This window comes from Peromyscus eremicus, chromosome 15, assembly GCF_949786415.1.
Source record: "Peromyscus eremicus chromosome 15, PerEre_H2_v1, whole genome shotgun sequence".
Taxonomy (NCBI): Eukaryota; Metazoa; Chordata; class Mammalia; order Rodentia; family Cricetidae; genus Peromyscus; species Peromyscus eremicus.
This window is the reverse complement of record NC_081431.1, coordinates 35,691,318-35,703,991: the sequence shown is the minus strand read 5'-3', so window position 1 is coordinate 35,703,991 and position 12,674 is coordinate 35,691,318. Positions and strand designations below refer to the sequence as shown.

The 12,674-nt window shown below is 44.6% G+C and overlaps 1 protein-coding gene across 1 annotated transcript in view; it reads right to left on the bottom strand.

Annotated features, from left to right (window-relative positions):
* Pappa2 (pappalysin 2) overlaps positions 1–2,565 on the bottom strand; it is a 244,382-nt gene extending 241,817 nt beyond the window's left edge. Inside the window, exon 1 of the mRNA XM_059280960.1 lies at positions 1,612–2,565. Within this exon, the coding sequence (XP_059136943.1) occupies positions 1,612–2,530 (919 nt within the window). The 5' untranslated portion in view covers positions 2,531–2,565. The remainder of the gene's footprint in view (positions 1–1,611) is intronic.
* Between the last annotated feature and the right edge of the window lie 10,109 nt (positions 2,566–12,674).

The window sequence follows — 12,674 nt, the reverse complement described above, 5'->3', positions numbered from 1 at the left end:
AATCTAGACTGCAAGCACGCAGTCTCCCTGGCAGATGGGCACTAGGAAGCCAGACTAGGCAGCAAGAAGATGTCATCTGGGGGAAACTGTGAAGCTGCCAGCTCCGATCAGATAATCATCTCATTATTTCTTCCATTTTGGCCCCAGAATAAGGATTTCCTTCTATTCCCTCTCTGCCCCCACCTAGCTTACAGCCTGGCCTCTTCCCACCCCAAACTAAAATAAAGCAAAGCCACATGACTGGAGAGTGCTCAGTGTCTGGGAATCCCAGATTCCAAATAAGAAATTGCAGCCAAAGAGGGGGAGACAGAGTGTCCACAAGGATGTTCCACGACACCCCACTGGAGGAGGCTCCTTCCCTCCAGATTTTTTTATTTTTTATTTTTTTTTATTTTTTTATTTTTTTTTTTTTTTTGCCTAGTCTGCAACTCATTGGGAGGCACTCGGCAACCTGAGTGGGTTTTGTTTGTTTGTTGTTTTGTTTTGTCTTGTTTGAGGAGTTATCAAGTGATTCAGGAATTCTGGCATTTTTTCCTCCTAGCCTATCCCTGACATGACTCTCCATGCCTCAGTTTCTCCATCAATGGAATGGGACCGACAGACATGAAAGGGGGGTTGACTAATCCAAATTGGTGCCATTCTTTCTTTTTTCTGATAAGCATTTGATTAGTTTTTAGCTGGGGTAGGAACTAACTGGTCTCACTGTGACACTCTCATGCACACATATTATTATCCTTTATGCTTATTTTTCACACTCTCCCTTGGTGGAGTGCCTAAAAGAATAACAAGATAGCAAAGGATAAAAGATACAGTCAAATCCCTCCCTCACCCCTGGCCAGAAATCAACCTCTCCAGATAAGAAAGGGGGGAGGGACACGACTCCAAACGCATCTCTTTTCTTTGTTTTTCTAGTAATCAAAATAAACACAGGTAACAAGCCCAAGCCAGTGCCTCTAGTTAATATCATAGAGTTGGACATGGTAAATAAGCTTTTATAGTTAGGTCTTCACAACAGCCAGGGCTAGAAGTGAGGACCCTGGCCTGTAAGTGCCCATCTTTTCCAGTAGGTCTGTTGGGGTGAAGCGAAGGGGACACCAGGATGTGGAACAGGTGCTACCTTTCTTCCTAGTTCCAGGGCATCAGCCTTGTTCCCTTGCTGTTTGGACCCAACTGGGCATTACTCACTGCTACCATCCTTGCACTCTCATCAGCTTGCAGAGGTGCCTGGGTATCCCAGGCTAGACTGTGAGAAGCAGGCTGTGACTCCCCTTCCTCCTTGGCAAACAATCCAAGTCCGTTCCCTTTAACAAGGGAAAAGAGCTAAGCTGAGGTCTCCCAAGTGCAAGCACAATGTATAGAACTCCAAGAGATCGATAGCAGTAATGATGTTGTGGGTAGGAGTCATCTTGCCTTTGATGATGCCTGCTGCGGTACTTCTGCTCTGAGAAATAATAAGCCCAACACCCACACGTTCCCTCTGGCCAAGCCTTCCTAGCTTTTCTGCTTTATTCTGTACCCCTTTTTCATGCTCTGTGTCTACCCACAACTGAAATGGAGCTGGCCACACACCCCCGGGACCTGAGAAAGCCCAGGAGTAGAGTGGGACATTACCTGCGATGATGGCTGGGTTGCTCTGTCCTCCCTCTGGTCTCACCCAGGCTTCCACAGTGAACGCCTCCCGGGGAATCTCAGCCAGCACTTCTGGACGCAGCCGCAGCCGCTCCCTCTTCCCAGAGAAGTACAGTACAGGCAATCCTCCTTGGGGGCTAAAGGTCTCTGCGCCCCAGGCAGAGCCCCCTCCACCATTTTGGATGGTGCCCTCCAATGGACTGTCACTATCTCCGTGCTTAAGGGAGTTCTTAGGCCAGAGCTGGAAATCTAGAGGGGCATTCTGGGAGTCTCTGGTCACATCTTCTGCCTGCCTCTTCAGCACTTGGCGAGGAAGCCTAGACCTGGCCTGGCCCTTCCTCTGGGTCTCTGCTGTGGGTCTTTTCTGGTATGCAAAGGTGGTGATGGTGGAGGCAGCTGTTTCTGAGCTTTCCCGAGTCACAGACTCACCTAGCGCCTCCTTGGATCCTCCGTTGCCAACATGAGTGTCATCATCTCTCAGCAGCTCTGATTGCCCAATAGGACCATCCCCTACCCACAGGGCAGCTGGCTGCTCAGGCTCCCTCCTCACTCCTGCTGGCTTCTCCAGCAGGTCTCGCAGAACCATACTCGGAGCCTGTCTCTCCATGCCTGGTGGACTCCATCCCGCATTCTGGGTTTGCTTCTTCGCCACAGCATAGGGCCTCGGGTAGCTTCCGGATCGGCTTGGGTAGACCCCAAAGAGATGATGCTGAGGAGCAGTTCTGGGTCTTCGAATCTTGGTCCCCAGCCAACAGCGTTCCCCTTCCAACAGCACCTGGGTCAGTTGTCCCCTCTGACCCAGAAATTTCTTGCGTGTCCAGCCCAGCTCCGAGTTGGTGGTACTGAATGCCCACCCAGCCAGGACCACCAGGCTGACTCTCAGGACCTTCCAGCACATCATACCTGCCTCAGCTTGCTCCTCAGAACCAGAGGTCAGCTTCTGGATACCACACAAGAATGATGGGGAGAAGAGGAAAACAAAAAAACAAAAACAAAAACAAAAAAAAAAAAAAACAGCAGTGGATGTGAAGTCACCAGGGAAACTGATTCACAAACGAAACTTTTTCAAGTAGCCCCAAGAATATGCCCCACCTGGCTACCTGTCATAGAAATTCAGCCAGCTCCCTGTAGCTTCTATCCCTCCTGCCGCAGGGCTTCTCTCAGCCTTCTCCCCTGCCCTCTCTTCTTGCTTGATTTCAGTCCTTCAGAATGAAGTTAACTGTTCTTACTTTGAATTTCCTCCCAGAGACCTCAGGTTTCCTTTTCTTCCCTCAGGAACTCCTCTCCTCACTGATACTAGAAGAGTATGTATGACATAAGCCAAATTCTCTCCAAAACACAGCACCCTAGCTGGTCATTCAAAATAATCTTATTCTCTAATGTTCTCCTCTGCTTCTTCTTTCTTCCCTAAGAGTCAGATTCTCCTTTTAGAGCCCATTGCCCAAAATATGTTCAACTTAAAGCAAATTGCTAGGGGAAAAAAAAACCAAACTTTTAGACTGAGACACAATTTGATTCTTGTTATCTAAAAATGCAATAAAGTCTGGGGGCATAAAAATCTATGCTGGTACTTAACTTCCACTCTTCAGAGGTCCTCAGCCAGGTGTCCATACAGCTTCCAGTCTGCCTGAGTAGGTGAGCGCTCCCTCAGCGTGGCGCTCAGGGTTGTTGACTGTTGAAGAGAGTTTTTTATCCCCGTCCAACTTGTTGGTATGCTGCAAGTCTCTGTAAAGTTCTCTAGCTGCCAGTCTGCTGCTCTCTTGACCAAATGAGACTGGGAGCCCTTGATTTCACCTTCTGGGAGCCTGGTGGGTCTCTGGAAAGATGGATAAAAAGAGCAGCATAAACCACATATATATCAAGGGACCCGTTCCCTCCGGTCTTTCCTGCTCCCCTTCTCTCCCTCTCTCTGCCTGTAATTATCTCCCTGGGTTTTTTTTGTTTGAATTTAAAGACAATGATGATGTCAAAGCTAATAAGTTTGGTGCATCACTCCACCTACTCCCTGTCCCCTCCTTCCTCCTGAGCCTCCCCCACCCCCACCTCTCAGAGGCACAGGGGACAGATGCTCCTCTTGGTTTCCCTAGTAAACATCTCTGGCTTTCTCTCTCAGCAGCTGCAGCCTACACAATCAATAGAAAACAATCAATACTGTTTGGGAGCATGCCTTTCTATGTGTAGCCTCTCTCTCTCTCTCTCTCTCTCTCTCTCTCTCTCTCTCTCTCTCACACACACACACACACACACACACACACACACACACACACTTTGAATGGACCTGGTCAATAAACACACACTAGTCTTTTGGGGACCGTTCACATTTCTTTCTTTTCATTTATCACAAGCCTCCTATATTTTTTTTTCTTATTTTACTCTATCATTTCAGATTTAAAAGGACAATACCCAAATTCACTTCCTATTGGACAATGGAGGAAAGGAGAAATCAATTACCCTGCCTTGAGACGCATTAAATGGAAACGCCATGTACTCCTAGCATAGAGACAGTCTTTTTTTCTCTCAGAAGTTTCTCAGCCTAAAGTTAGTAAAAGTCACCATATGTTGAGTGAACAAATAAACAAATGAGGTGCTCGAAATAAGTAATTTACACAAATGAACAGCTAAACTGAGGCAGCTAATTTTTAATTGATTTGAAATGAATGGGCAAGATGGGAGAAGTGAGTACTGTGAGTTTAACCTCTGCACTGTTTGCCTAGGTATTAGATGCCAGCTTTCTCGTGGGGTTTCCATTCCTTACAGGAACATGCATGTACATAGAACACACGGACAGACACATGGACACGTGCAGAGAACAGTTCTGAAATCCAGACAGAGGCATGCTGGCCCACAGGTAGTATAAAATAGGAACAAATACGCATTGAATTCTTCTTTCAAGCAACAAGAAAAATCACTTACACTTTTAAAATCACTGCTTCTGTTGCTCATATCTAAATCACACAGCCCACATGCTCTGGAGTAAGACCATGGTGCTTCCTTCACCCTGGGTCTCCTTATCTTTCTGAACTCCTTTACTCCAGCTGAGCCCTGACCTAGCTGCTTTAAAGATGCTGTGTCCTGTGCACCCCATCCCACGTGCACCCTGCTTCCCCATGTAGCATGGACTAGAGCCTCAAAGCAAGTCCCCAAGGAAGCTCTCAATGCAGGCACGTGGATGTTGCTGAGCTGATACCCCTCGGTCCTCGACTGTCCCTTCTCTTTTATCCCTCTCCTAGCTCCCTTCACTTTTCTGACTCAGTTTTCCCCCCTTGAAGCAGATCAAGAATAGAAATTGAGACTGGGGGCGGGGATAGAGAAAGCCAGAAAAGCAGAGGAGAGGAGGAGGGAGGGAGGGAGGGAGGGAGCCAGGGAGGAAAAAGAGACAGAGTCAGAGAAAGAGGGAGGGGGGAGAGGGAGGGAGGGAGAGAGAATATCAGGAAGAGGTGGCTTAGCTTAAGAGAAAAAGAAGATAATCAGGGAAGAAAAGAAGTCACCCCCCCCCTTACCCCTTTGCCACCCCAAGGACCCTCAGAAAAACATCTCCTACCATTCATTTCAGGAAGGAGGATAGCACACCATGGGAGGGTTCCGCCTGCTTTTCTCCCGCTTTGAGTGTGTGGGTGATCTTGCATCCCCTATAAGACTCTCCTGGCTCTCAGCTGCTGGCAATCCATTCATAAGGTTTCAAGAGGCAACACAAAACTCAAGCCTCCCGTTTAGTTTCTCTCCCCTTCATTCCTTTGCTCACCACTCTCCTTCAGCTCTTGGCAGTCCAAAGTTTAAAAAAAAAATGTTGAACCATTTCTGTGTTTTCCTCCTGTTGTAACTTTGGCTGTGACATCATAACCCTGCCCACCAACACCCCACCTCTCTCCCTTTCCATCCCCCCTCATCAGCCCCATGCCCCCAAACACTTCCCCCCACCCACAAAGAAGAAGGTCTCCTGTCAGCTCCAATGTGTGAAAACACAAAGCTCCTGGAAGGTGCCCCCTTCTTTCCCTCGGTGCCCCTCCTGCCTCCCCCTCCCTGCCTTACCCACCGCTCAGCCCGGCTCTCCAGGCTTTTAACAATGATCCCATCTGTTTGACATGTGCGGAAAGGTGGGCTGGATTCAAATAATCTGTCAAGTGAATCGGATCAAAAACACAGCAACCCCCTCCTCAATTCCATCACACACACACACACACACACACACACACACACACACACACACACACCCCGACACTCAGACCCCAAGCCGGAGCAAAAGTGTGAGAGAGGTCAGCCTTACACAGCACCCACCCTTGATGCCAGGGAGACAGGCACCAAACATGCCAAGGGAAAGCCCAGATTTATACATATATAAATTCTGTTGCTTATTTGTTTATGAGAGACACCCGCACCCCAAGTCTTCAACCCCTCTCCCTCAAACCCTGCCACTCCGCAAAGTGCACGGATTTGAAAGCTGGTAGAATCTGTTTTGAAATCTCCAACGAGAGGGTTTTTCCCCCCCTTTTTTTTTTTACTCCAAAGCACTATCTGTGGCGATCAGACTCAGGCAGGGTTGCCAGCAAATGCAGGAGGCCCCTTCTAGGGTACAGGCTTTCAAACCAGCGAAGCTAGAGGGAATGAATTTAAGGACACACAGCAGGAGCTGGCTGAATTCATTTTATTTTGACGGGGTAGTTGGGGGAGGAATATCATTTCTGAAATGCCCAAGGAATGAAGGGAGAGGATATGGATTTCTCAAACAGTTCTTGCAAGAGGAGCGGTGTCTTGGTCTGCAGGTAAATCTAGAAGGCAGGGAATTGGAGCTGTATAAAGGAGGAGTAGGGCAGAGAGGGAGAGCAGGGAAAGAGGAAGAAAGGAAAGGGAGGAGAGCAAGGAGAGGGGATGGAGAGAAGGGGAAGGAAAGAGGGGAGACAGGGTGAAAGGCAGTGAGGGGGCCCGAGGAAAGAGGAAAGGGAGGGAGGGAGGACAGCAAGGGGGAGGGAAGGGAGGAAGATGAAGAGGAGGGGAGGAAGATGAGGAGGAGGGCAGGCAGAAGGGGCAAGGAGTGAACTGGAAGAGGGAAGGCAGGAGAGGAGGAATCTGGAAAAACGAAGGACTGAGAGAGAAGTGGGGGACACAGGAGGGAAGGAATGGACAGGGGAGGAGGAAAGTGTGTGTGTGGGGGGGGGGTGAGGACATGAAATATGGAGACCAGAAAGGCAGTTAGATCCATGCTGGGTAAACACAGCAAGATCACAGGGCAGGTGAAGAAAGCCACTGGAAAATGGGGCCGAGAAAACAAAGGACACACAGTGGAGGGACAGGGCACATTTTTAAAAACCAGAGTCCAACACTGTCTCCTTAAAGAAGCCCTTCTTCCCCACTCCTGCTGACAATTTCTCCTCCTCGTTTGCCATCCCCCTCACCTTCTCTTCCTTCACCTTTGTGGTCCTAGCATACCATCCCCCTGGAAAATTCATGAGTAAAATCCTAACACTCACCCTCAAAAAAAAAAAAAAGAAGAAAAAAAAGAAAAAAAGAAAAGAAAAGAAAAAAAACAAACAAACGAACTAAACACCTTTAGAAATCCCTCTCTTTGTTCTATCCACTAAAGGTTCTGGGTCGTCTTATCTAGATTGGGCTGTGTGTGGCCATCTATACTTCATTTTGACACAAATTATTTCCTTCAGACAGCAGGGGAGCCTTGCCTGTATTCACTGCCACAGTGGGGCTGGTCTGTTCCCATCAGTAGTGTCATCATTAATATTAGGAGGCTCTGAGCAGAGAGAAGAGCCAGTCTATGCTGGCATTCAGACTATTAACAGAGAGAGAGAGAGAGAGAGAGAGAGAGAGAGAGAGAGAGAGAGAGAGAGAGAGAGAGAGAGAGAGAGAGACCCTTAATATGGTCAGTGATCCTCTTTGACTTCCTAATTCCAAAATCTGAGGGAAAGGCTCGTCTGGGAGCCAGCCAAGGAGCGTAGTAATAAAAGCCTCCTAGAGCACAACCAAATGCAGCGTCTATATATAGGAACTGGGTCTGTTTTAGCTACTTGCAGTCTAAAATGACACCCGGAAACAAACATTTCAGCAATATGTTTATTGGAATCCTATTCAGCTGGTCCTGGAAAGAGTGAGCGTCTCTGAAAGACTTCACTAGAAGGTTCAAAATTGTTGCTTTCTGCTCCTTTGGCTTCAATGCTCAGAGCTGGGAGTCAGTGGCACTCCCCTTCACAGGGCAGCATGAGCTTCAGACAGGTTGACTTACTAGGAGGCCCTCTTTCTCCCAGATGAGGCAAAGGCACACACTTAGTAGCAGGATCATGTGTAGCACCTAGCACCCCTACCCACCTCTATTGCTGTTTTTCTCCCATCTGTGCCCCTGTCTACATCCGACTTACTGATCTACCAGGCAAATATGATCAAACCAGAAGGGAGAATCAAAGACTGGCTTGTCCCCACCATGCTTCATATCTAGGTAAATGCACCTAGGCAATGCGTATTGGTCATACATGTTCTATAGTTCAGAATTGCACAGCACTTAGAAAGGAATGCAAAGCTGGTTCTCGTTCCCCTCACTGTACCTTCTGAGCCAAGAGAAGCCCCATCTTCTCATAAAACTGTGTGGTGCCCTGCATGCTAAATAATCCTATACCACCACCACCACCACCACCACCACCACCACCACCACCACCACCACCACCACCACCATACAATGACTTACAAAGTATCAGTGATGTCCATGATCTTGTTTTGAAAACTGCCCTCATGCAAATAGATCAAGGAACTTCACACATAGGTTATCTTTCCCAGCATCCTCAGGAAGTAGTATAACAGGGGCAGCATGCCAGAGGTCTATATCCTCCAGTGACAGTTCCTATTGGGCAAGTGTTCTTGGTAGCATTTGAGCCTTGGAACCAGTTTCTAGGGCCTGTTAGGTGATGGAGACTCTGAAAGTAATGCTGGGTATTTCTCAATTCACCAGACAAAGGCTTTACATGGTTTTTGCTGCCAACAGACCTGCCTTTTCATCCTCAATCAGGTGATGGCCTAACAAGAATGATGACACTTGAAAACTGGCTTTTCTTTCGACCTAACACCTAACATGTGTGTGCATTCTTTCTTCCTACCCACTTTATGCCCATTTTACATATTAGGACTCCAAGGATGAAAGAGGCTGAGCCACAAATGCACAGACCGTAAGAACACATCCAGGAAAAATCACAATTATATTACGCCAAGCGAAAGAAGCCAGACTCAATGGGCTGTGGACACTGTATGATGACTCTAGAAGGCAAGACTCAGGAGACAGAGTACAGGGAAGTGGTTGCCGGGCTGGGGGATAGGGAGAGGGGAATACAAAGGCCACAAAGCAGTTGTGGGTCAAGGAGCTCTTCTCTATCTTGAACGCAGTGATGAAGCATGAGTGTATCCATTAATTAACACTCAAAGCACATGAACTAAAAAGGCTAATATATCTAAGTTACACCTCAATAATGGGAGGGAAAATGGAGCAGGTGGTAGAATCTTTGTTCTCTGGACACCCTACATGTGGCAAAGCCCAAAAGAGAGGGGGGCATGCTTTAGTCACACACAGGGGCCCTCCTTTGCCTGAACTCCTCCTGGCATTCTGACACAGACTCCGCAGGGACCCTGTAAAAGCAGACTGCTTAGAACAGATAGCTAACTTATCTGACAGCTTCATCACCCCAGAGAGTCAATAAGCCAAATATCCAAATTCCAAATGAGCATCATCCAATGACTGTGGCCCTGCTCTGCCATGTAATAGCTGCCTAGCCTTAGACACATTAATGAGCTAGGAACTATCTGTTTTAAGAGATTGGAGGAAAAGACCAGTAAGTCCCTTCTAGCTCACACCTAAGATCCTGGAGTTTTTCAACTCAATATTTTTCTAAGTTCCTGTCTCTCCAGTTATATGTGTGTATTATATATGTATGTATGTATGTATGTATGTATGTATGTACGTGTGTGTGTGTGTGTGTGTGTGTGTGTGTGTGTGTGGTGTGTGTGTGCCCAGTTCCTAAAAAATATTTCAGATACCACCTAAGGGTACATCAGCAGTGAGCATCTACAGCATTTATTTTGGTCCTTAAAGAAAGAAGTATGTTCAAATAGAATGGCATTAAGAGTATCATATGCGTAAATGGGAATAGCATGTAGAGAGTTTCAGTGATTAGCTACTTAAGAAGTTCTGTGCATACATGTCATTGTCCCATATTTACCAACTCAAACATTAAAATGAGAGCATTTGTTATTTAAAATATTTAAATAGGACAAGTTTTTTAATTTGGTACTGTACCTCGATTTAAAATTTTGATAAATTCACAAATATAATAGTATTAACAATAATAAAAGCTAATATTTATTATTAAAATGTATCAGGCACTGTTTGGATTTACATATGTGTGTGTCAATTAATTTAATCTTCACAACACTTTTGCAAGCTAAGTGCTGCTATCTCCATTTTCAAATGAAGACTAACAGCATTTACTGAGCATATACTACTTGTTCAATGTAATATTATTATAGATCTACTATGCAGCGTGCATAAATTATCTCATTTAATTGACCAACCAACTGCTAAGGTACTTGTTTGGTAACTTTTCCTGGAGAGATACAAACAAAAATCTACTCACCCCATATCATCAATAGAATAAAGTATCAGTTCCATCCAGGTCCACCATGCTAACCCAATGAGTTTATTGGGTGTAGTTACGGTAACATGGGTGACTGGAAAGAAGCTACATCATTTCATTCCAGCCAACCTTCTACCTCCCATAAACTCTAGCACCCATCAAGATTTGTACAGCTAGGAGATGGAAAGAATACAGGTTAGAATCTCAGGTGAGAAGCTTTGGTGACCCTCACACACACTTTTAAAAAGGAATGTTTAATTTGGTACTGTATCTAAATTCTAAATGTTGGTACTTTCATCAAGATAAAAGTTCCCTTGCTGTTACCATAGACTGCAGTCAGAGGTTTCTCTCCCACCCACCAGTTCCTAAATAACTGACTCAGAGACTGAATATGAATTATATGTGCTAGGCCAATAACTCAGGCTTGTTACTAGTTAGCTCTTACATTTACATTAACCCATATTTCTATTTATGCTTTGCCAAATGGAGGTACCTTTATCAGCATGGCATATTCATTTCCTGCTCCCCTTGTTTCTGGGTGGTGATGCTCACTCCTCCCTTCTCCTTCGCATTATCCTTAGTTTGGTCATCCCACCTATACTTCCTGCCTGGCTACTAGTCAATCAACATTTTATTAAACCAATTCAAGTGACAAATCTTTACAGTGTACAAGAGGATTATTCCACAGAATTTCCCCCTTTTTTCTCTAATTAAAAAGGAAGGTTTTAACTTTAACATAGTAAGATTATATTCAACAAAAACAGTTATCAAGTAAGAATTACAGTTACAATATCCAGTTTACTTATATTTGGCAAAATCAGAGAAAATATTATCTATCTTATCTTTGTGAGTACAAAATTTTATACCTAATTTATCTTTTATCATAACTAAAGAAAACTGTAACTATAACTATCTAGCCTTCAACTCCATCAAAGACCCCAGAAGGGTAAAATGTTACCTAACAACAGGGACATCTTGCTGCCTGGACAATCACCCAAAGTTCCTCTGTAACACTGGGGCATCCAACTCTGGCCTACAGGCCTCTAACATATCTGACAAACTTTCCTGTGAAGCAGGGAATTTTGAATGACTGTCCTTCCTTGTCTAGGCAAAGTTTGACAGTCACCTTTCTTGCATCCTGCTGGTCCAATTTGGACAGTAGCTGTAATTGAAGCCAGGGCAGTTTCTTTGCCCACATGGCTAGCTTTTGCCATAAAGAAAACAAACTCGATATGGAGTTTCTTTAACGTCCAACGTCCTCTTTGAAGTAAGTGGTGCTGCCAGGAACAGATGTGTCTCACTGTTCAGTTAAGTCTAAGTTCTTAAAACATTTTAAATGCTGTATTCTGCAGGTCTTTGAAGTGTTTGAAGATTGCCTATCTATCTGATATATATCTCTGTATAACCTTGAAAACATACCTAACATGACTGTAAGTTTGTTACTATAAACAACTATTAATCTGTATTTCTTAATTATAGTTTATATTTTTAAATGAGCTGCATAAATATAATACCCTAAACAAGAGTAGAAATATACATACAGTATAACAAAATTAACTTTAAACTTGTGTCAAATTACCCAAAATCCATACCAATGTAAAATATGGAAGATTAATAGTTGTTTTATGGATTAAAGTAGATTCAATAATCTACTCTTTCATCCTATCATTTCTATATCCCCCTTTTTCTTTTCAGAACAAGATCCCTGATTCTAATCTTCATTGTTTAGCTTTTTCCTGACCATTATCCATAATGACTTGTAACCAACCCCCCTAAACTATGACAAACATTCATAATTTGTTTTGGGGAATGTGGGTGTAGCCCTCTGGGCTACTTCCTGTTGACTAGGGACTCAAGTAATCCTTGAGTAGGATTCTGAGGAAATTAAGGATTATGGTCAAATCCTGACTGGAGTATTCTGTGGGGCTGGATCATCTCAGCCAACAGCCTTGAAGCTGTTCTGGATGCAAAACTTAGAAGAAACTGCAACAGAGGTGCTCTGAAATGTTGGATCATCTAAGTCATCTATTCCCATCAGAGATTTCTCAGGGGGTCTTCTTCAGTCAAACCTGATTTTTCTTAACCCAGAATGAATCCAGAGCCTCTCACTTCCTGTGGAAATAAAAGCAGAACCTCTTTCCCAAAGTAACATATCTTTTGACTTAAATTTTGAAGTTAAGATATTTTTTAAATATATAGGTTGGTTCAATCTAGCAGCTGTCATAATCAAATGTCTCTCAGCAGTTATTATTTGCTCACTAACAGTCAAAAAAAATCTAAAGACAATACAATAATACACATAATCCAGACCCTCTGTGTATTTCCCATCTTTACGTGGCTTATTATATTTTTTATTACTCTATTTCTATTTCTTTTTTAAGGATTTTCTCTACCCTTTCTCTTTTCTCTTGTAAGCCTGTGTATATT